Raw genomic sequence first — 25,198 nt, forward strand, 5'->3', positions numbered from 1 at the left:
AAAACACACGGAAGCTGCTAAGTGTCAGCTGCTCCTCAGCTGATCGGAAGTGGAGCGAGCAACCCCAAACGAAAGGGTTAGTGCTATCCGGAATCCTTGGGACGTTCCTACACTAAGCCTTACTACGTAGGGACGTGCTAGACCCTGGTATTAATGTCTATGTGTAGACACTTGCCGTGACCCCACTCTCGGAGGGTGTCTCAGGAAGAGTTAGGATATATGCTAAACATTTTTTTAAATATATACTATTCATACATGCGTATTAATACACACTTGTACATGTTTGAAATAGGAAAAATATAACCACCCACCCATGTATTAATATTATTACTATTATTATAGGGGACGTCCCAAGGATCCAGAATAACACGGACCCAAACGGCAGGGCGATTGCGGCTAACCAAGCTAGTGGGGGAGAAATGGCTGATACCATAGCTGATACAAGGAGGCTATTCTCCAAGCCTCAGAACTTGAACGACGCGTATGGACCCCCAAGTAACTTTCTAGAGATTGATGTGAGCAACCCTGAAACGATCGGTGTCGGGAGGACCAGGTTTACCACGTATGAAATAAGACTGAAGGTGAGCATACAAGATAGCTAATAAAATAAATAGGCAAACCATTAGCTTGCTCTTTAGGGCAGTGGACCTGGTCAATTTGATAAAGGGGATTGAGTTTAGTTAGGGTTACACTAAGAAAGAGACCAGTCAGATGTAGACAATATTCGAACGGTCAAATCGGTTAACTAGCTTTTAGCCACGGAGTAGGTAGGTAGTTGTTAGTAGCTATAACAGTTAGTTAGACGGTGGATTTAGTTTTTTTTTAACTAACATACTTGGCATTTAACCAATTCAGCTGTGTATTAAAAATATTAAACTATTTCTGGCGAGGTTATCAAAGCATTGTTGATACAATATTATTTAAATGGGCCTCCAGTTTTGGTCGATAGCCTAGCCAGGTAGCTAGCTAACTGTTAGCTTCTCTGACTTCAGGAATGTGAAGTCAATGGAAAGTTACAAATATGTTGACAGTGGGTCTTGTTTTGTGTCCTGTTTGCAAGAGTCTCATGGCCAAAGGCCATGGAGCCATATAACTAACTAGCTAGTTTGTATTGTCTTTAACGAATTAATTGTTTTACAAACCGTTAACAGATCCTTGTTGTGTTCCAGCCACACCCCTGTCATAGAGTGTAAATGGTAGATAGTTAATTAGTTTGGGACTACCAGGTTCAATCTGCATTTTTGTCTAAATTGAGTAATTGGCATAGCTTTGTTCTGTTCAATGTTCTTTACCTATATAATAGTACTCAAAATACCCCAATTCATGTTAAGTTCAAAGTAATATAATATAGAAATTGCTGACACCATTCAAACCAATAAGGGTCCTGAACTTTAAAGCCAATTGTCCTATAATCATCTTTTTGCAGATAGAACATTATAGTCCCAAGCTCTCGATTTGTCACACACCAACAGAAGCAGAGAGCTCAACAAGGGTGCATTTTAACACAATAAAATGGTCTTTCATGCTAAGTCTGTACCCAAAAGCAGAGCTTGGAGACCAGCTCCCTCACTCAAGAAATGTTGCCTCTCTATGCCTCTACTCAGATATTAAGCAATACAGATGAGTCCAGTGTTTTTCTCTCCCCCTCTCTTATTAGTCATAGCAATACTTTTCCAGTAAAGGGACTCTGTGTAAAATGCAGTTCTATGACATTTTGGTGTACTGAAACTACTGGCCAGCTTCTCTGGAATGAAGACAGGATGTTGAGCCAGGCTCAGCATCAGCGAGCCCCACAGTCTACTTACCCATGCATTTCCTTTCTGCTCTGCTGGGGTGGAGAGGTGGGGGCTGGGGGGTTAAACAGTACAGATGCATGTCCTCACAAAGCTAGACCTCCTTGCTTCCCTCTGGTGGGGAGAGGATTGGACGGGAGGAATCGAGGAAGTACTTTTGAGATTCACCTCTGGTCTCATCCATATTTATAAACTACTATGGAGAGTGAAAGTCAGTCATCAACAACTGTTTAACCCTCAAATCAGTCTCTATTGATTGCGTATAAGGAAAAAGTTACTCAACGTGTCATGACAATAAAGATTGACAGACTTAATGCATGGGGTATAACACAATTTTAAAACCTGTCTGGAGCTTGTTCAAATTTTATATGAAAGTTAAAAGGTACCAACTCAATACCAGTTACCAACACAACACTTTTTAAGGCTGCTGAAAAGGCTCTAGTTTTCATCCTCTACTTTTGTGCTATTTGTTTCACACCACTATTTCCAACACAGAGTGCATAATACAAAACAAATTACCAGAATTATTGCATTTGAAGCAGTACATCAAGAGCTAAGCATGTTATCACCGTACCACTGTCAACCCTGTGATTGTCTGGGCTGTCTCTCGTTGTTTTCTGTAGCGTGGTGGTTTAGCGCAGCATGGCCCTATAGTATTTATAGCTTCCCCCTACCTAGAGAAGCCCGTCTGCGGGCATTAGAGCTGAATATAAGGCTACTGTACTTGATTAGCGTGTAATAATTAGCATATGCGTGTAATCAGCATTTATTGTGCGCCTCATGGCCCTCTGTGACCCTGCTTTGCATAAGAGCCAGGGATAAGAGGAGCATCCCTCACTTCTCAACAAACGTGGTGTCAACTTTGCTTCGCTTCTCTCCTCTTTCCTTTCTTTTCCCTTTCTTTGGAAGTGTTTTACTCCTGTTTCTAAAGGCATTTAGACTATACCAAAAGGTCTGCCTGGTACCTTGGCCAGCTTGGAATGCTTTGCAGTGTTGCTTGTGTTTCGGGTTCTCTCACCGCTTAGCTATAATATTTTCCCCCCTGTATTTATGCAATGAAATGTTAGTAGATCAACCCCCCAGTCCCTCTCATCATCCCAAATCCCCCCCCCCCCCCCCCCATCCCATGGCAGTGAGATCCCGCACGGCCGTACTGAGAGTCTTCTTAATCCCCTCATTGATAGGGTAGAAGAATGAATCAGGCTGGTTTGTGGAGAGGGGAAGGCTTCATCCCCGTCCTCGTATGGGCTCCCCCACCTACTCCCACCCCCCTGGGGAGGACACAAAAGCACCCCCTCGCTCTCCATCCACCATAGCCCTGCATCTCCAACGTCCCTCGCCCAGCCTAGTCCAGAGAATGGTCACCTTAGTCCACGAGGACTCTATCAAATTTACTCATGACACCTGACCTTTAACAGGTGAAATGTGTGCTTTGCTTTTGTCACCTCTTCACTGCTATGCCTCCTATAGGCTACCTTCTATACTTTGGGTGTGTTCGTAAATTCAATCTGGAGTGCCAGAGTGTGCTCTGGGGCATTTGTAAATTCAGAGCGTTGTCAGATTGTCCGTTCGTAAATTCAGAACGTTTCGCTCTCTGAGAGGTTCAGAATGCACATTGGACGCTCTGACCAACGAGTAGGGTTGAGCCGAGCGTTCTGACCTCACAACGGCAGTCAAGCACCCAAACTAACTGGCTAACGTTGGCACGCTTGTTAGCTACTTCCAGACACAAATGAGAGAACACTTCATTTTACTCGCCCCTGCAGAGCTAGTTAGGCAGTTTCATGTTATCCAGAGCGTTGGTGACTGTAACTGTGCTGCTGGCAGCAAATTAATTCCGCCTTTTTACCCACGGTTACTGACACCTGCCATATTGAACAGGTGTTGAGCGTTCGTAAATTCATCAGTTATTCTGCGCTCTGGCACACTCAGACAAGAGTGCTCTGAAATCAGAGTAGATGGCCTGAGTGTATTTTGGAACGCACACTTTGTGTTCCTGTTTCTTTGGTTCCTACTACTCCTTCTGTCCCCACTTCAGTATCTATGGTAACTGTTGCACAACTCTTTCAGACAAGTAGTATTAAACCTTAATCATGCAATGGTTTGGTAGTATGTTAATTTCTGTGATATTACGGTGTTAGCTGATATGGTCCGTTTAAACATTTTCATGGTCAGTGCCGAGGTCATTTTATGGTCACTCGTGTGACATTTCATGGTGAAAGGTGACATTAGGGTCCCTGTGAGTGAAAGTGTGACCAGTCAATTGTTTAGGCCTAATTGATTGAATATCAGAAACTGCGTTGTGTGTTGCAGATGGTGAGTTTCTCTGCTAAAAATAGCATAATGTCCTCAAGTTAACCTAGAATTCACGTGTGCAGACTTGTAAACCTGAAAATGTGGTCTTGTGTAAAATAATAGAATGTTGTCTTTCCGTTTGTCATTTGTTATATTTAAACTGTGTGTTCTGCTAATAATATACTGTTCAAATAAGCCCCCTGATAATAGAAGGCTATTGCTAACATATTGGATAGCCTAATTGGTAGTTCACTTTCATGGGCTTTAGTTCAGGGTATTTTTTTACGTGTCTTGAATGTTGAGGAGATGCTCTCTTCACAGTCCTAATGTCTCTCAATGATTCAGTTTGATGTGAGGGTGAGAGGACTTTTCTCTCGCGCTCTCAACAGAGTGGTGTATGTTTTTGAACTCTGCAAACGGGGGGGAAAGCTTCACCACCAACATTAGACCTTGCCTTTGGTAGCCTCCATCTCCCCCTTCAGAGAGCACACAGAAGAGCGTGGACTTTGGGATCTCACTTTGTTTATGCACAGACAGGAGCATATAAAAAGGCTTCTTACTACAGCTCTCTCTCTCTCTCTCTCTTCCATTCCTCCACCTCTCCACTCCCATAGCCCCCCCCACTTTCTTTCTCTCTTCCATTTGGGGGGGAAAAACATTTGGTCATTAATAAAATAGGGAGGGGTGGGGGTGGAGGGGCCTTGTCAGGCACAGTCAAGTATAATCCAAACTCTACACCATCCTCTCTGACAACTATTTTAATGGAAATGGGGAACATATTGTATCAAGGCTACCATATCCTACTTGAAATGACAGTATCAAAAGTGGGAGTTGATACTATGGCAACAAAGCAGCTTTCTGCCAGCTAGGCGAGTTGGAGAGAGTCGAGGGAAGGCTTGTAGGGGCGAGAGAGGGAAAGTGCACAGGGGAAACGACAGAGAGGGGGAGACCCACGGCCCCAACGCCATTGTTCTCTTCTCTTTCCCTTTTAGAATATGATGCGATGAGATGGTATTGTGCTGCCATTTTTCATACTTTTTATTTTTGAAAGGGAGAGCTAGGGGAGGGTAAGAAGGGGGCAGGGGGGGTTAGGGATGCGGCACTCTCGAACTTGACTTAATCCATCCTGCTAAAAGCTAATGCATAGGCGGCCTTGAACCATTTTCACAGGAGAGGGGTGACCTTTCTCTTGAGGGGTTTGGGCTCTTTTCTCCCCCAAGTCTTTAATGAGCTATGGTATTGTCTCTTCCTACACATGATGTTTCACATGCATTTCTAATGCAGCGGTGGGTTACTCAAGGGTTTCTATTCCTGCGATGTGAAAGCTTTTAGTAGGCCACTGGCTCAGTGAAGTGTAGTTGGAAGTTGGGTATTTTTGTGTTGTTTATGAAATGGACCCTGTGCACTCACTTGCTTAGGCTTACGTTTCTCTCGCTCTGCCTTGCTTTGTCTGTTGCGCTTTGTCTGTCGCGCTTTCCCTCTCTCGCTATCTCGCTCTCTGTCTGTATGAAGCATAACCTAATCACCATAGTCTAGGCTGTTCATGGAAAGACTACTTATACGATGTTATAGTAGTAACTCAAACTTTAATCACTTTGTTACATTATCCTTTCTGTTGTAATTCATTCTTATCTTGTCTAACTGCTCAGGTCCAGCTAGGTATTGTATTTCAAAATGCATTGTCATTGTGATTATTCAAAATGAGCATGGTACAGGTAACTGCCAAAATAAAGGAAACACCAACTTAATATGGCGTTGGGCCATCACGAGTCAGAACAGCTTCAATGCACCTTAGCATAGATTCTACAAGTGTCTAATTCTATTGGAGGGATGCAACACCGTTCTTCCATGTGAAATTCCATCATTTGGCGTTTGTGGTTCCGCTCCAGAATCTCCCACAAGTGTTCAATTGGGTTGATTTCTGGTGACTGAGACGGCCATGTGGTTTATGTTGACTTCCCATATTCTGTTTTCTCAGTTTTCAGGGGCTTCGTTAGAGTTCAGAAATCTGCATTTTCAAAACGCAGACCATCAAAAAATCCGCATTTTATACCATTTCACCTGTGTTTTACATTGAAAGTCAAGTTTTTTTTGCTTCAATAGAGTCGTCAGGTAGCTATAGTTTTCCTTCACAGAAAATACATTAGTGCAACACATTCAGCAGAAAATAGCTTTAATTTTTTTATCAGATGACAACACCAATGCAACGCTATTTGGCTAGCATACACACAAATACATTGGTTTACAATAAAAAAGCAAGGTATTTCTGGCAAACTATGCATGGTCAACATATTTCTAATGTTTATCATATGTAGTCAGGTACATTTCCGAATGTTTTGCTTGAAGTTAATCTTGCATTTAACTGGAGAAAAGTAGGCTACACTGAGAAAAATACAGGAGAAATGTAGCTCCACATCAGTTAGAGCGCCATGCCTGCTGATAAAATGCCTATTCGTGAATTCTCATCCGAGTGGAGAAGTGCAGCTGAAGCACAAAATGTGTTTGATGCCGAGCAGAAATTTAAAATAAGAAGCATTTTAGATCTGAGCTTACAAAACGCAGGAACATATTTGTTATGCATTTTTCTTTTCTCTGAAAAACAGAATTCTGCATTAATACAACTCCTGGTTTTGTTTTTCCAGGTTTTCGCTCTGAGAAACATTTTTTTTTTTATTATTATTATTTTTTTAAATAGAAAAATAACCAAATTGAATGTTCTCAGTCCGCAACTGTGTTTAAACTAGAGGTTTACAGATTTGGATTTTTCAACGCCGATACCGATTATTGGAGGACCAAAAAAGCCGATACCGATTAACCTCTTGAAGCTAGGGGGCACTATTTTTGTTTGGAAAATTACGTTCCCAAAGTAAACGGCCTATTTCTCAGGACCAGATGCTAGAATATGCATAGAATTGACAGATTAGGATAGAAAACACTCTAAAGTTTCCAAAACAGTCAAAATATTGTCTGAGTATAACACAACTGATATTGCAGGCGAAACCCTGAGGGAAAATCCAATCAGGAAGTGCCTCTTATTTTGAAACCCTTCTGTTCCTATGCATGCCTATCCTCCATTTTTAAAGAGATATCAACCAGATTACTTTTTCTATGGCTTCCCTAAGGCGTCAACAGTCTTTAGACGACATAGTTTCAGGCTTTTATTTTGAAAAATGAGTGTGAAAGATCACATTGCGTAAGTGGATAGGTGGGGGCTCTCAGAGTGAGTTTTTGCGCTACAGAGTAAAGCGGCCATTGTTCCTCCCGCTGTTATTGAAAAACCTACACACTCTGATATATTATCAAATATATATTTTAAAATCTACCTGAGGAATGATTATAAAAAAACGTTTGACATGTTTCTGTGGACATTATGGAGACTATTTGGAATTTCCATCTGCGTTGTCGTGACCGCTCTTTCCTGTGGATTTCTGAACATAACGCGACAAACGTCGGTATTTTGGCTATAAAATAACATTTATGGAACAAAAGGAACATTTGTTGTATAACTGGGAGTCTCGTGAGTGAAAACACCCGAAGATCATCAAAGGTAAACGGTTAATTTGATTGCTTTTCTGATTATCGTGACCAAGCTTCCTGATGCGAAGTGTACATAATGCTATCGATAAACTTACACAAACGCTTGGATTTCTTTCGCTGTAAAGCATAATTTCAAAATCTGAGATGACAGGTGGATTAACAAAAGGCTAAGCTGTGTTTTGCAATATTGCACTTGTGATTTCATGAATATGAATATTTTTTAGTAATATTATTTGACTGTTGCGCTATGCTATTCAGCGGTTGCTGACACAAATGATCCCGCGACAGGGATGGGTAGCGTCAAGAATTCAATTTTTTTTTTTATTGTTTTATTTGTAATAATGACAATTACAACAATACTGAATGAACACTTATTTTAACTTAATATAAAACATCAATCAAATGAATTTAGCCTCAAATAATGAAACATGTTCAATTTGGTTTAAATAATGCAAAAACAAAGTGTTGGAGAAGAAAGTAATATGTGCCATGTAAAAAAGCTAACGTTTAAGTTCCTTGCTCAGAACATGAGAACATATGAAAGTTGGTGGTTCCTTTTAACATGAGACTTCAATATTCCCAGGTAAGAAGTTTTAGGTTGTAGTTATTATAGGACTATTTCTCTTTATACCATTTGTATTTCATATACCTTTGACTATTGGATGTTCTTATAGGCACTATAGTATTGCTAGTGTAACAGTATAGCTTCTGTCCCCCTCTTCGCCCCTACCTGGGCTCGAACCAGGAACACATCGACAACAGCCACACTCGAAGCATCGTTACCCATCGCTCCACAAAAGCCGCGGGGAATAACTACTCCAAATCGAAAAGCGAGTGATGTTTGAAACAGTATTAGCCCACACTCAGCTAACTAGCTAGCCATTTCACATTGGTTACACCAGCCATTAGGCTGATAGGCTTGAAGTCATAAACAGCGCTGTGCTTGCGAAGAACCGCTGGCAAAACGCACGAAAGTGCGTTTTGCCAGCAGTGGTTACAGCGCCCTTAACCAGCAGTGGTTAAGGGCGCTGTACTGCAGCGCCAGCTGTGCCATCAGAGTCCCTGGGTTCGCGCCCAGGTTCTGTCGTAACCGGCCGCGACCGGGAGGTCCGTGGGGCGACGCACAATTGGCCTAGCGTCGTCCGGGTTAGGGAGGGCTTGGTCGGTAGGGATGTTCTTGTCTCATCGCGCACCAGCGACTCCTGTGGCGGGCCGGGCGCAGTGCGCGCTAACCAAGGTGGCCAGGTGCACGGTGTTTCCTCTGACACATTGTTGGGGCTGGCTCCCGGGGTTGGGTGCGCGCTGTGTTAAGAAGCAGTGCGGCTTGGTTGGGTTGTGTATCGGAGGACGCATGACTTTCGACCTTCGTCTCTCCCGAGCCCGTATGGGAGTTGTAGCGATGAGACAAGATAGTAGCTACTACAACAATACCACAAAATTGGGGAGAAAAAGGGGTAAAAGAAAAAAAGAAAAAAAATGAAATACGGACTGTATTTTATCTAAGTCTAAATATTCTTGTTACATTGCACAACCTTCAATGTATGTCATAATTACGTAAACTTCTGGCAAATTAGTTCGCAATGAGCCAGGCAGCCCAAACTGTTGCATATACCCTGAATCTGCGTGCAATGAAGAGAAATTACACAATTTCACCTGGTTAATATTGCCTGCTTGTTTTTTATAAGATAAGTTTAATGCTAGCTAGCAATTTACCGCATTTGGTGAATGATGTTTGTCCTCAACACTAGATGCAGAAGCCCATTTCAATTCCTCAAAATATGTAATGAATTTTGCCCGAGAATGTGTTTGTTGCATAATTTTACATCTAAGGTCTTTGGTGCAGTATTTCACAAGTTTAAAAAAATGTGCAATGTGTTGTCATATGTTAACAAAGTCGGAGCTGCTGGACAGGTGTCTCACTGGCTATGCTATTGGATTGAGAGCAATCACCCAAGATGGGCTCCTGAGTGGCGCTGTGGTCTAAGGCACTACGTCTCAGTTCCAGAGGCTTCACTACAGACGCCCTGGTTCGAATCCAGGCTGTATCGCAGCCTGCCGTCATAGGGCGGCACACAATTGGCTTGGGTCATCTGGGTTGGCCGGTGTAGGCCGTCATAGGGCAGGCTACGACACAATTGGCCCAGGGTCGTCTGGGTTAGGCAGTCATTGTAAATAAGAATTTGTTCTGAACTGACTTGCCTAGTTAAAGGTTAAATACATTTAAAAAATGTTCACCTCATGTTAGTGGGTAAATGGACATTGTCAAATCAAAACCAAACCTTATTTATGGATGATCCAAGCTCCGTCGTAGACGAGACTGACTTATTACCAAAATTATACACATTGTAATACATTTTGACTCATCAGTTATTCATGACTCACATCGTTGCCACATAAGCAGTTTTCAACGGGATATGTTGCTTTTTAATTCAAGTGAGCACGCAACACCAGCCGCACGCAACACCAGCCGCACGCAACACCAGCCGCACGCAACACCAGCCAAAGACATTATTTGGTTAGTGGTGTTTCTGTAGTGCTCATGTGATTTCAGAGTTTGCAAAACAATTGGCCACTGGATTGTTGCAAATAAACATATCCTTCTGCCAGGTAGGCATAGGCTACTTTGTAGTTAGCATTTTAATTGACAAGATTTTTGGGAAAATCGGTTACTAGTCCAACACTCTAACCACTAGGCTACCTTCCGCCTCAAAATGAATTTTAGAATAAGTTCAATAGATTTACTTGATTTCCTACTAAGTTCAATACATTTACTTGATTTCCTACTAAGTTCAATACATTTTTGAATATTGTTGTATTCCTTTTTAATGTCTGCATTCTGTCTGTTTTCTGCAACAGATTTTCTTGCGCCCTATAGAAGGCTTATGACCCCCCCCCCCATTTACTCACCCCTATCCCACCACTGATCTATGATAGTGAGAGAAACAAAGTGTGCTTTTTGAATAACTAAAGAAATAAAGGTAGGCTTCGATTGAACTAAAGACATTATGGGTTTGGGGTGGTCCAGGGTGTCTCAATCAATACCTTATTCCGTAACCTGAGTCATACACACACCACGCCCTCAGCCCCCACCCGAACCACACCCCCCAGCCCCAACCTACAGCCAGGTGTGAAGAGGACAGAAACCTGATCTTTGACTTGTAGAGCTCCCACGCACTGCCTCTTTACATGGGGAGTGGTGTTCTTCGTGTTTATATGTGTGAAATTAGAAGTGTTTGTTTGAGACCGAAAAGTGTGGGCGAGCTGACTACTCACCTTTCACCTGACTTGTCCTCTCTTCCTTTCCTCTCACCGTTAACGCCAATCTCTTAATCATAGGTTGCGATGGGGTGGTGATTGAAAGCGCAGGTGACTTTCATTTTCTCTCTCTTTTGTCCTGAGCATTGAGGTCCAGGCAGGGGTGTGGACCAGCAAGCCTAAGATTGAACATTTGGAAAGTGTAGTTTGAGTGAACCAGAATTGTCCAAAAGTTAAGTGTGTCTGTGTTGTGCAGCTTGTTTGAGAGTTTTCTAACTCTATCACCTGTTTCTCCACACACAGAGTTCTGCTCGTGTGTGTTTTGTGTGGGAGCGTCGGGACTGGGCCTGATGGGATTAGCGTCTCGGCGGTGGCAGATTACCTGTAACCATGATCTGTTGTCGTGGGGATTAACTTCCCAGTGTTCCGTGAAGCGTTCCGTGCTGTGAGGTACCAGAACACTGGGGGACAGCCCACTGAGAGGGAAGGCCGTGGCTACAGCTGAGGGGCTCTTAAAGCTAGGCTAATCCCCTTCTGTGACCTGAGAGGAAGGAGGGGGTGGCTGACAACCTCACCTGGAGACAGAAGGGAAGGAAATAAGAGGAGAGAGAATGGCTGGGTAGACAAATGAGAGAGGACATACAACTACAGAAAGAAAAAGGGGGTAAGGAGAGGTGAAGGATGGGAAAGAAAGGTGTAACTAGAGAGAAACATTCCTTCAGTTCTCCGTGTAGTGTTCTATACCTTTTTCCCTCACCTTGGTCTTTGTCCTCCATTATCAACTGTCAGAAGAACCCCAATCTTATTTTTCAGCCGCTTTTAATACTTGTTCTGATATTACCATATGACTTCATTGTAGTTTTTTGTGGTAATATAAAAAAAATGTTATTTGATAACTTGAATTTATTATTTTCAGATCCTTCCAAAATAAATAATTTATCTTCTACCTCATTAATGTAGAGTAGAAAAATCCATAATTTTAAAGAGGTAGGGCAAAAAGAGAGGCGCAGGCAGAGAAGAGAGGACAGAAGACAAGAGGAGAGTACGGTTTGTGTTTTTCCCAGTGAAAAGACTCAAGAGGGGTCTCAAGGGCAAAACAGTGACTTATTATAGGAGAGGGAAATATGAAGAGGAGGGGACGGGGGGAGTAAGAGCGAGGGAGACCATGAGAACGAAAAGGCCACTTCTGCTCTTCTTTCTTAATTAGTCCCCCATAGTCCATATAGCCCCCCTCCCCTCATCCCACCCATTTATTCATCTATTTACTCAGCCTGCCAGCTACCTATCACACTCCTTCGTTCTCCTGCTCATCGATCAGTCTGCCACTGCTCACACACATCGCCCTGCATTCATCCATCCAACAGCTCAATGGTTTCTGCTCTTGTGGCTCTCCATGAATTCTGACCTTCTGCGATTGCTGTCTGTCTATGGGGAAATGTTCTTTTTCTCTCCAGGTTGTGTATTGTGGCTGGGATGGCCGCAGGATGCTGCTGTCATGACAGGTGAAGAGCTTTGGCATTGTGTTCTAATGTGCTGCTGTACGCTTCAGTGGTGTATGTCAATGCCGAAACATTTCATGAAATGTAATCTCCAGTGCTCATTAACTAGCACTACGCGCTCTCTCTGTCTTTCTCTCAGCTCGTCCAAAGTGCATCAGACCTTGGTGAGCCCTGTTAGAGCAAACTTTTATTCTTCAGTCCTCAATACAGGATTTCAATTTCCAATTGAATTTTCTATTTGTATGGCTCTTTTAACAAAGTCATTTGCCACAGAGTACCTAACACAAGGCTAGGCCCAAACGGCACAATGGCAAGCCTGTGTCATTCACGCTGCATCTACTCTTCATAGCCAGTGTGTGGTGCGTGTCTCTGGGACAAAATGGCTGCTGTGTAGCACTTGGTTTACTACACATTAGTGGTGGAAGGGTTGATGGTACCATAGTGTGTTGTGAGACCTATTGAAAATTAGATTTTGTAAACCCCAGTCTAGTATCAATATCATCCCCGGGTTTTCCCCAAAGAATGTAAGAAGGTGCTGTGTCAGACGCCTTGACTTTTTCCACATTTTGTTATGTTACAGCCTTATTCTAAAATTGATTAAATAAATAAAAATCCTCAGCAATCTACACACACTACTCCATAATAAAAAACATACATTATTTACATAGGTATTCAGAACCTTTGCTATGAGACTCTAAATTGAGCTTGGGTGCATCCTGTTTCTATTGATCATCCTTGAGATGTTTCTACAACTTGATTGGAGTATACCTGTGGTAAATGTAGTTGATTGAATATGATTTGGAAAGGCACACAGCTGTCTATGAGGTCCCACAGTTGACAGTGCATGTCAGAGCAAAAACCAAGCCATGAGTTCGAAGGAATTAGCGCACCCGAGACAGGATTGTGTCGAGACACAGATCTGGGAAAGAGTACCAAAATATCTGCAGCATTGAAGGTCCCCAAGAACACATTGGTCTCCATCATTCTTCAATGGAAGAAATTGGGAACCACCAAGACTCTTCCTAGAGCTGGCCACCCAGCCAAACTGAGCAGTATTGTGTGTAGGTTTAGAATAAGGCTGTAATGTAACAAAATGTGGAAAAGGGGAAGGGGTCTGTATACTCTGAATGCACTCTATGTATATACAGTTGAATTCGGAGGTTTACATACACTTAGGTTGGGGTCATTAAAAGTTGTTTTTCAACCACTCCACAATTTTTTTGTTAAACTATAATTTTGGCAAGTCTACTTTGTGCATGACACAAGTAATTTTTCCAACAATTGTTTACAGACAGATTATTTCTCTTATAATTCACTGTATCACAATTCTAGTGAGTCAGAAGTTTACATACAGTAAGTTGACTGTGCCTTTAAACAGCTTTGAAAATTCCAGAAAATTGTCATGGCTTTAGAAGCTTCTGATAGGCTAATTGACATCATTTGAGTCAATTGGTGGTGTACCTGTGGCTGTATTTCAAAGCCTACCTTCAAACTCGGTACTTCTTTGCTTGACACCATGAGAAAATCAAAAGAAATCAGCCAAGGCCTCAGAAAGAATTGTAGACCTCCACAAGTCTGGGAATTGCTCCCAATGATGAACCAAACGCCTGAAGGTACCACGTTCATCTGTACAATTAATAGTACACAAGTATAAGCACCATGGGACCACGCAGCCGTCATACCGCTCAGGATGGAGACGTGTTCTGTCTCCTAGAGATAAATGTACTTTGGTGCAAAAAGTGCAAATCAATCCCAGAACAACAGCAAAGGACCTTGTGAAGATGCTGAAGGAAACGGGTACAAAAGTGTCTATATCCACAGTAAAACGAGTCCTATATCGACAACCTGAATGGCCGCTTAGCAAGGAAGAAGCCACTGCTCAAAAACCACCATAAAAAAGCCAGACTACGGTTTGCAACTGCACATGGGGGAAAATATTGTACTTTTTGGAGAAATGTCCTCTGGTCTGATGAAACAAAAATAGAACTGTTTGGCCGCCGTTATGTTTGGAGGAGAAAGGGGGAGGCTTGCAAGCTGAAGAACACCATCCCAACTGTGAAGCACGGGGGTGGCAGCATCATGTTGTGGGGTGCTTTGCTGCAGAAGGGATTGGTGAACTTCACAAAATAGATGGCATCATAAGGTAGGAAAAATATGTGGATATATTGAAGCAACATCTCAAGACATCAGTCAGGAAGTTAAAGCTTGGTCGCAAATGGGTCTTCCAAATGGACAATGACCCCAAGCGTACTTCCAAAGTTGTGGCAAAATGGCTTAAGGACAACAGTCAAGGTATTAGCGTGACCATCACAAAGCCCTGACCTCAATCCCATAAAAAATGTGTGGGCAGAACTGAAAAGGTGTGTGCGAGCTTGGTGTGTGCAAGTTTGGACACAAGTCATTCAAGGGTTTTTCTTTATTTTTACTATTGTCTACATTGTAGAATAATAGTGAAGACATCAAAACTATGAAATAACACCGTATGGAATCATGTAGTAACCAAAAAGTGTTTAACAAATGCATTTATTTATATTCTTCAACGTAGCCACCCTTTGCCTTGACAGTTTTGCACACCCTTGACGTTCTCTCAACCAGCTTCACCTGGAATGCTTTTCCAACGGTCTTGAAAGAGTTCCCACATATGCTGAGCATTTGTTGGCTGCTTTTCCTTCACTCTGCGGTCCAACTCATCCCAAACCATCGCAATTGGGTTGAAGTCGGGTGATTGTGGAGACCAGGTCATCTGATGCAGCATTCCATCACTCTTCTTCTTGGTCAAATAGCCCTTACACAGCCTGGAGTTGTGTTGGGTCATTGTCCTGTTGAAAAACAAATGATAATCCCACTAAGCGCAAACCAGATGGGATGGTGTATCGCTGCAGAATGCTGTGGTAGCCATGCTGGTTAAGTGTGTCTTGAATTCTAAATAAATCACAGACGGTGTCACCATTTAAAGCACCATCACACCACCACCTCCATGCTTCATGGTGGGAACCACACATGCAGAAATCATCTGTTCACCAACTCTCACAAAGACATGGCGGTTGGAACCAAAAGTTAAAAATGGACAGATTTCCATGGTCGAATGTCCATTGCTCAAGTTTCTTGGCCCATGCAAGTCTCTTCCTATTATTGGCGTCCTTTAGTAGTGGTTTCTTTGCAGCAATTCGACCATGAAAGCCTGATAAACGCAGTCTCCTCTGAACAGTTGATGGATTTCTTTGGGCTGCCATTTCTGAGGCTTGTAACTCTAATGAACTTATCCTGTTCAGCAGAGGTAACTCTGGGTCTTCCTTTCCTGTGGTGGTCCTCATGAGAGCCAGTTTCATCATAGCTCTTGATGGTTTTTGCGACTGCACTTGAGGGAACTTTCAAAGTTCTTGAAGTTTTCCGTATTGACTGACCTTCATATCTTAAATCACGAAAAGCAATCAAAAAAAATAGTTTACCTTTTGATCTTCTGATGTTTTCACTCAAGAGACTCCCAGTTACACAACAAATCTTCCTTTTGTTCCATAAAGATTATTTTTATACCCAAAATACCGACGTTTGTTTGTCGCGTTATGTTCAGAAATCCACAGGAAAGAGGTCACGACAACGCAGACGTATATTCCAAATAATATCCATAATGTCCACAGAAACATGTCAAACATTTTTTATAATGAATCCTCAAGTTGTTTTTAAAATATACAGTGGGGCAAAAAGTATTTAGTCAGCAGCCAATTGTGCAAGTTCTCCCACTTAAAAAGATGAGTGGCCTGTAATTTTCATCATAGGTACACTTCAACTATGACAGACAAAATGAGAAACAAAAATACAGAAAATCACATTGTAGGATTTTTAATGCATTTATTTGCAAATGATGGTGGAAAATAAGTATTTGGTCACCTACAAACAAAGATTTCTGGCTCTCACAGACCTGTAACTTCTTCTTTAAGAGGCTCCTCTGTCCTCGTTACCACTCGTTACCTGTATTAATAGCACCTGTTTGAACTTGTTATCAGTATAAAAGACACTTGTCCACAACCTCAAACAGTCACACTCCAAACTCCACTATGGCCAAGACCAAAGAGCTGTCAAAACTACACCAGAAACAAAATTGTAGACCTGCACCAGGCTGGGAAGACTGAATCTGCAATAGGTAAGAATCTTGGTTTGAAAAATCAACTGTGGGTGCAATTATTAGAAAATGGAAGACATACAAGACCACTGATAATCTCCCTCGATCTGGGGCTCCATGCATGATCTCACCCCGTGGGGTCAAAATGATCACAAGAACAGTGAGCAAAAATCCCAGAACCACACGGGGGGACCTAGTGAATGACCTGCAGAGAGCTGGGACCAAAGTAACAAAACCTACCATCAGTAACACACTACACCGCCAGGGACTCATGCTGCAGTGCCAGCCACAAAACATCACTGCTCTAGAGGAGATCTGCATGGTAGAATGGGCCAAAATACCAGCAACAGTGTGTGAAAACCTTGTGAAGACTTACAGAAAACGGTTGACCTCTGTCATTGCCAACAAAGGGTATATAACAAAGTATTGAGAACTTTGTTATTGACCAAATACTTATTTTCCACCATAATTTGCAAATAAATTCATTAAAAATCCTACAATGTGATTTTCTGGATTTTTTTTTTCTTATTATTTTGTCTGTCGTAGTTGAAAATTACAGGCCTCTCTCGTCTTTTTAAGTGGGAGAACTTTCACAATTGGTGGCTGACAAAATACTTTTTTGCCCCACTGTATATTCGTTAATATATCAACCGAGTGTGTAGCTTTTTCAATAACAGCGGGAGAAACAATGGCCGCTTTACTCAGTTGCGCAAAAACTCACTCTGAGAGCCCCCACCTATCCACTTATGCAATGTGATCCTTCACACTCATTTTTCAAAATAAAAGCCTGAAACTATGTCTAAAGACTGACACCTTAGGGAATCCATATAAAAGGGAATCTGGTTGATATCCCTTTAAATGGAGGTTAGGCTTGCATAGGAACAGAGATTTCAAAATAAGAGGCACTTCCTAATTGGATTTTCCTCAGGCTTTCGCCTGCAATATCAGTTCTGTTATAATCACAGACTATTTTGACAGTTTTTGGAAACTTTAGAGTTTTCTATCCTAATCTGACAATTATATGCATATTCTAGTTTCTGGGGCTGAGAAATAGGCCGTTTCAAATGTGCACGTTTTTTTTTGTGCCAAAAACGAAAATACTGCACCCTACACACAAGGTTAAAGTAACGATGGGCTGTCATTTCTCTTTGCTTGCCATAATAGGGACTTAGCCCTATTTGGTAAAAGACCATCTTCTGTATACCACCCCTACCTTGTGACAACACAACTGATTGGCTCAAATGCATTAAGAAGGAAATACATTCCACAAGGCACACCTATTAATTGAAATGCATTCCAGGTGACTACCTCATGAAGCTAGTTGAGAGAATGCCAAGTGTGCCAAGCTGTCAAGGCAAAGGGTGGCTACTTTGAAGAATCTCAAATATAAAATATATTTTGTTTTACCTTTTTTGGTTACTACATGATTCCATGTGTTATTTAATTCGTTTTGATGTCGTCACTCTTCTACAGTGTATGGAGAATAGTAAAAAAAAAAAATCTTGAATGAGTAGGTGTGTCAACTTTTGACTTTTTTTTAAAGCAGACATTGACTATCCCTTTGAGCAAGGTGAAGTTTTAATGATACAGGTGTCCTTCCTATCTCAGTTGCCGGAGAGGAAGGAAACCACTCAGGGATTTCACCATGAGGCCAATGGGGACTTTTCTCCTATCAAAGTCATTAAACTCTGAGAATGGATCAACATTGTAGTTGCGCCACAATACTTACCTAATTGACAGAGGTTCAAATGAAGCCTGTACAGAATAAACATGTTAGAAAACATGCATCATGTTATCAATAAGGCACTAAAGTAAAACTGCACAAAATGTGTAAAATAATTAATTTTGTCCTGAATCCACAGCGTTATGTTTAGGGCAAATCCGACACATCACTGAGTACCACTCTTCATATTATCAAGCATGGTGGTGGCTGCATCATGTTATGGGTATGCTTATCATCGGCAAGGACTAGGGAGTTTTTGTAGGATAAACATACATTTAATAGAGCTATTCAAGGCAAAATCCTAGAGGAAACTCGATCAGTCTGCTTTCCAACAGACGATGGGAGAGACATTCACCTTTCAGCAGTACAATAACCTAAAACAAGGCTATATATACACTGCTCAAAAAAATAAAGGGAACACTAAAATAACACATCCTAGATCTGAATGAAATATTCTTATTGAATACTTTTTTTCTTTACATAGTTGAATGTGCTGACAACAATCACAAATGATAAATGGAAATCAAATGTATCAACCCATGGAGGTCTGGATTTGGAGTCACACTCAAAATTAAAGTGGAAAACCACACTACAGGCTGATCCAACTTTGATGTAATGTCCTTAAAACAAGTCAAAAGAAGGCTCAGGAGTGCGTGTGGCCTCCATGTGCCTGTATGACCTCCCTACAACGCCTGGGCATGCTCCTGATGAGGTGGCGGATGGTCTCCTGAGGGATCTCCTCCCAGACCTGGACTAAAGCATCCGCCAACTCCTGGACAGTCTGTGGTGCAATGTGACGTTGGTGGATGGGGCGAGACATGTGCTCAATTGGATTCAGGTCTGGGGAAGGGGCGGGCCAGTCCATAGCATCAATGCCTTCCTCTTGCAGGAACTGCTGACACACTCCAGCCACATAAGGTCTAGCATTGTCTTGCATTAGGAGGAACCCAGGGCCAACCGCGCCAGCATATGGTCTCACAAGTGGTCTGAGGATCTCATCTCGGTACCTAATGGCAGTCAGGCTACCTCTGGCGAGCACATGGAGGGCTGTGCGGCCCACCCAAAGAAATGCCACCCCACACCATGACTGACCCACCGCCAAACCGGTCATGCTGGAGGATGTTGCAGGCAGCAGAACGTTCTCCACAGCGTCTCCAGACTGTCACGTCTGTCACGTGCTCAGTGTAAACCTGCTTTCATCTGTGAAGAGCACAGGGCGCCAGTGACGAATTTGCTAATCTTGGTGTTCTCTGGCAAATGCCAAACGTCCACACGGTGTTGGGCTGTAAGCACGTCGTCCTTGCACGAAGGCGGCGGTAGCGGTCCTGCTGCTGGGTTGTTGCCCTCCTACGGCCTCCTCCACGTCTCCTGATGTACTGGCCTGTCTCCTGGTAGCGCCTCCATGCTCTGGACACTACGCTGACAGACACAGCAAACCTTCTTGCCATAGCTCGCATTGATGTGTCATCCTGGATGAGCTGCACTACCTGAGCCACTTGTGTGGGTTGTAGACTCCGTCTCATGCTACCACTAGAGTGAAAGCACCGCCAGCATTCAAAAGTGACCAAAACATCAGCCAGGAAGCATAGGAACTGAGAAGTGGTCTGTGGTCACCACCTGCAGAACCACTCCTTTATTGGGGGTGTCTTGCTAAATGCCTATAATTTCCACCTGTTGTCTATTCCATTTGCACAACAGCATGTGAAATTTATTGTCAATCAGTGTTGCTTCCTAAGTGGACAGTTTGATTTCACAGAAGTGTGATTGACTTGGAGTTACATTGTGTTGTTTAAGTGTTCCCTTTATTTTTTTTGAGCAGTGTGTGTGTGTGTGTGTGTGTGTGTGTGTGTGTGTGTGTATATATATATATGTGTATATATATATATCACACACACTAGTTGTTTACCAAGACTACATTGAATGTTCCTGAGTGGCCTAGCTCCAGTTTTGACTTAAATCGCCTTGAAAATATGTCAAGACTTAAAAATGACTGTCTAGCAATGATCAATAAACAACTTCACAGAGCTTGAAGAGTTCAAAAAAGAAAATGTAAATATTGTACTATACACGTGTGCAAAGCTCTTAGGCTTACCCAGAAAGACTCACAGCTGTAATCATTGCCAAAGACTTAGATTTCTGTGCTTCATTTTCTATCGATTTTGCAAAAATGTATACAAATGTTTTCACTTTTTAATTATGGTGTGTAGAGTTTTTATTTTTTTATCTATATTGAATTCAGTCTAAGGGGTATGAATACTTTCTGAAGGCACAGTAAGACAAAAAAAAATATTAGGATTGCAGGAAATTACAGTTACGGATGTTAAATAAATGCAAAAATCTCCATGCCTCCCCAGCACTACCATATTAAAAATCCTGGGGAGAACCCTGCATCATTTAGCACGGACTCATACTTCACTCGATCTACATTACAACAGTTTCTGTTGTATATTGTTTTGCAACAGAATCGGTGTAATGAATACTCCCCTGGAGTGGTCCCTAGTGTTATTTAAACTCTAACTCTCTGACCTTAGTCTGTTTACCCTACAGTGCTCTGGTTCCCCTTAACCCTGCGCGCAAACAGACTCCATCACATTGTGGTACAGTAATTCTTATGCAATCACATTTTTACGTTTTAGTCATTTAGCAGACACTGTTATCCAGAGCGACTTACAGGAGAAATTAGGGGTTAAGTGACTTGCTCAAGGGCACATTGACAGATTATTTTCTTCTTCTTCACCTAATCATCTCAGGCATTCGAACCAACAACATTTTGGTTGCTGGTCCAATGTTCTTAACTGCTAGGCTACCTGCCGCCCCCAATCAGAATCACCCAAATCTTCAGTTTATCTTCTGTTTCTGAGACCGCATGGCAAAGCAACAAACAAGTTTTAAAAAATCCAATGCATGAGAAACACCGCACGTACTGCAGCCTTGTCCGGCAGTTGAGTCGCATTGTTGCGGATTGCCTCCCATTTAAAATGAAAGGACTTCTGCCAGAACGCATACAGTTTAACGCAGTTGGTTTGCACGGGGCTTATGTATTTCATTTTTTTTTATCCCTGTTTTCTCGTTTAGACCAACCTGCCCATCTTCAAGCTGAAGGAGTCTCGTGTGCGGAGAAGGTACAGCGACTTTGAGTGGCTCAGAGGGGAGCTGGAGAGAGATAGCAAGGTGAGCTATCTATGGGGGGTTTAAAGCAGTCTCGGTACACTTTAAAAAGGGAAATCCAAACAGAGAAACACAACAGTAAAACCGCTAAAAGTTTTTCACTTGGTTTATGCCACTAATGTATGTGTGTGTGTGTTGCTCTCAGGTGGTGGTCCCCCCTCTCCCCGGGAAGGCTCTGTTCAGACAGCTTCCGTTCCGAGGGGACGATGGGATATTTGACGATTCCTTCATCGAGGAGCGGAGAGCTGGGCTGGAGCAGTTCCTCAACAAGTGAGTTTACACAGTCATCCCTAGATCCTCTGCTTCCTTGAATCAGGGTGTTGTTTTGTGATATTACTACTTTTTGATTGATGTCAGGCGTGTGAGAGCGTGCATGTAGGCATGTGTGTTTGTTAAACATATCAATGTAGACACTTTCAGCTCAATCTTAACCTTAGGAGTCTATGAAACACTTAACATAAATCAGTTGATCAATTAGATTCCCTCTCTCGGTGTTGTTAAGACTGAACACACACAGCCATATATGTCGTCTCCCCCCATCCTTAATTCTCCTTCATAATTACCTGGTAAACGAACAAGAAGTGTGTCCCTTAGTACTTCCTACCTTCCTACATTTGTTTTATTTTAGATGTGTAATTTATGATAATTGTGTCTCAAATTACAGCAAGTGGTTTCCTGAGGCATGGTGTGTGCACCCCTGCTTATTTTTTACCCCAAGGTGTTCTCACCCCCATGTAGAGAACAATAAAAGTTAGAGTGGGATTGTAATTATTTGCTTTGATTGCAGACTTGGCTATTATCTTTGTTTCATGTGCAAATGTGGCGAATGCTACCTGTTAGAATATTAAGTATGTAAAACCATACATTGGTTTTTCAAGGGAGCTGAGAATGTTGGTAATTAAGAATTTTTTTATTTGTATTTTTCTTTCAATTAAATGTTACTGTTGATCATAGCATTGTTTAGACTTAATAGCTGCACAGTGGAATGGAGCTGGTTCGCTCTGCTGTTTTATAATCTGTGATTGAGTGCATTGTGAGAGGAAAACCCTTTTCCTGGAGGTAAACACCATTATCATTTGTAAACAACCCAGCAGAGGAGGAGAGAGCAGCACAGTGAAGTTTGGAGGGAAGTTAGTCGGCCATGTTGTTCAAAAATGAAAGGTGAGATTTGTCATCAGACTTGGGATGGAGGAGTGGGGACAGGGTCGGGTGAGATTTAGAGGCCAGGTGAGATACAGTTTAATTTAACCCTGCTAATAATTTTATTTTTTATTATTATTTTTTATTTTTTTTAGTTGGGGATGTTGGGAGGGGTGGGGCTCATTTAATGGCAAATGGAAGCCTCTTCAAATCCTCTGTCATTTTTCTGTTTGACCCGTACGTGAACCCTTGGTCATGCTTGGCCTTCAGAAATATTTCTCATTTTAGACTGTAGCTGAAAGTACGTAGGATGATGAGTACGTCAGACCCATTTTCCATGACTATCTTTCAAATTTTTTCTTTCTTTCCCCTTATTTTCTTTTCTCTCCCTTTTACTTTGCTTCTATCCCTTACCCTCTACCTGACCTCAATGGTAATTCTTGCTCTTAATCAAATTCTCTGGCTCCAGATGTAACATGGAGACTTCATCAATTGCCAATTTAAAATAACAGTTAGTAAAGGTGCTCCCTATTCCCTCTCAATGACCATCAGACATAGGTCAGTGGTCTTCCAAAATGCACCTGACCTGACCGTTTGGACATTGAAAGAAGTTGAAAACAAACCTGTTGAAAATGTGGGCACATTTTGTTACCCTCCTGAAAACTTTTCAGTTTTATAAATCAGGTGAAAAGGAGACTGGAGTAGTACTTGACTGTCCAATTATGGTCAATGTCTCTCGCGGTGCGCTCTCATGGAAGCCTTATTTATGTTCCTTATGAGAACGAAGAGGAATAAGTAACATGTCATTATGGTCAAGGATTGTATTGACAATTTTTCCAGAAATAAAATGTATGAACAGAATGTGTTCTTTGTTAGCATGTACTTTGTAACCATGTCAGACAGACTGTAACAACAGGTATTCATAACCTCTGTCTCTCCCTGTCTTGTGTTTCAGAGTGGCTGGTCACCCTTTGGCTCAGAACGAGCGCTGCCTGCACATGTTTCTACAGGACGAGTCTGTGGACAAGACCTATACCCCCTCCAAAATACGACAAGCCTAAGAGCAGGACCACCACTCGGCCCGGCCCACAACCCAAAGCTCTCTCTACTGCTAACGGTCCTACTCTGCTCTGACCAAAAACACTTCTATGATCTTCACTCTTTCATTTGTAATCACTTTCTTTCTGTCTTTTTATTTCCGTTTGATTAGTGATCTCATGTAATGCTCGTTTTCAACTCTCGATTGGATGAAACTAAGAAATGGTCCCAACGTAATTGTGGTTGAAAATCATTTATATATATATATATATTCTTTTTTTGTCTCAAAATACCACTAACTTTGGTATTTTACATTTATCTGTATTTATCAGTTAGGTATATCTTGGATATTTTAATTTTAAAGAAATATAAAAAATACCTTTCCATGTATGCAAACCTCATGTTTAAACCCCATACATTAAGCACTGTTTCCACTCAATGTCCAATTGGAATGATTGTCCTCACCGCCATAACTTCGACTTCACACACTTTGTGGATGGTCCCCTGACTCTGAAACAGTCCCTGAAAAAAACAATCCCTGAAAAAACGAGCTCAGACTGGGGGAAATATAAGGACGTCAGTGATTTCTGGTCGGAGCTCTAGGATAGTGCCAGAGATTCCGACCGGTATTTCTGTGTTGGATGACTATTAAAAAAAAAAAAAAAAAATGTATAAAATAAAGAAAATCCCATTTGGCGCTTGCATTCCCAGTTGTCATGAATGCACTTAAATCGGAGCTTTCCGAGTTGTCTTGTACGCACCGTCAGTGTGTACTACCAGCCAGCACTTCCCCTGTTAGTTAGCCTGTAAATTATTTTCTAATGAGAAATGCACCACAGAGGGGAACCCCACAGAGTTTTTCTACCGACTGACCGTGCATGTGCGTTTATGACGTTTGTATACTGCTGTGCCACTTTGTTTATTTTGAAAGTTTTTCAATAAAACAGGTCAAACGCACTCATACGCATGAGGTGGTGGTTTTCCTGAATAAAGATTTCAGTGAATTCACACACATTTTGGTCCATGCTGCTTCTGATATACAGTTGCCCTGCCATGGCAACCTGCTGTACACCGAACTCCCTATGAACCCTGTTTTTCTCCACTTTAATTGGATTGAACGACATTGATCGCTACTAATGATGTTTTCAATGGTACTTTTTAAAAAATCATTATGAAAGCCAATATAACGATAAAGCCCTTGATTCATTGGACAGCACTTGAAAACCCTGAGCCAATGTGTTGTTATTATTACAGCTTCTCACAATGCCCCAGATGAGACCTTGGATTTGCCATGACTCAATATGCACTCTACTGCAGTCTAACTTTAAAACTCATGGCATTTGTTCTCATTGGGGTTTCTGGGAATTGTACCCTTCTTTCTGGTTCACATTCACGTGGTTTGGATTCCAAAACTCCCTTATACCTGAAGAAGCTGGATAGCATATTTAGTGAAAAGAAAATGCATTTAGCAATCAGTGTGGCATAGGGATAACTCAATGAATATTTGGGACACCTATAATTCAATATCATTTATTCTTCTAATATATTTCAGGACAACTCTCACAAAATTATTACTCCCACTTTGTACAACAGAGAAAAAATATTTACAGCCAACAGCAAAATTCAAAAA

General features: G+C 41.9%; 1 protein-coding gene across 2 annotated transcripts; it reads left to right on the top strand.

The window, feature by feature from the left end:
* Nucleotides 1–50: 50 nt before the first annotated feature.
* snx3 (sorting nexin 3) lies at nt 51–24,576 on the top strand. Of its 2 annotated transcripts, XM_031800958.1 has the most exons (5): nt 112–209; nt 343–581; nt 21,298–21,393; nt 21,536–21,660; nt 23,486–24,576. In XM_031800958.1, the coding sequence occupies exons 2-5, from the start codon at nt 420–422 to the stop codon at nt 23,589–23,591; spliced, it is 489 nt and encodes a 162-aa protein (XP_031656818.1). In that variant the 5' UTR covers nt 112–209; nt 343–419; the 3' UTR covers nt 23,592–24,576. The 2 variants fall into 2 exon arrangements, with proteins under 2 accessions (XP_020310503.1, XP_031656818.1); XM_020454914.2 differs by having other exon boundaries at nt 51–581.
* Nucleotides 24,577–25,198: the final 622 nt, after the last annotated feature.

Source organism: Oncorhynchus kisutch, linkage group LG21, assembly GCF_002021735.2.
Source record: "Oncorhynchus kisutch isolate 150728-3 linkage group LG21, Okis_V2, whole genome shotgun sequence".
In the NCBI taxonomy this organism is placed as follows: Eukaryota; Metazoa; Chordata; class Actinopteri; order Salmoniformes; family Salmonidae; genus Oncorhynchus; species Oncorhynchus kisutch.

What these genes read in the sequence shown, in the direction of transcription:
- snx3 (XM_020454914.2), top strand. Translation starts at nt 420, where the DNA reads ATGGCTGATACCATAGCTGATACAAGGAGGCTATTCTCCAAGCCTCAG. An exon ending in AGCTGGAGAGAGATAGCAAG is followed by an intron (nt 21,394 to 21,535) that starts GTGAGCTATCTA and finishes TGTTGCTCTCAG; the next exon opens with GTGGTGGTCCCCCCTCTCCC. An exon ending in CTGGAGCAGTTCCTCAACAA is followed by an intron (nt 21,661 to 23,485) that starts GTGAGTTTACAC and finishes CTTGTGTTTCAG; the next exon opens with AGTGGCTGGTCACCCTTTGG.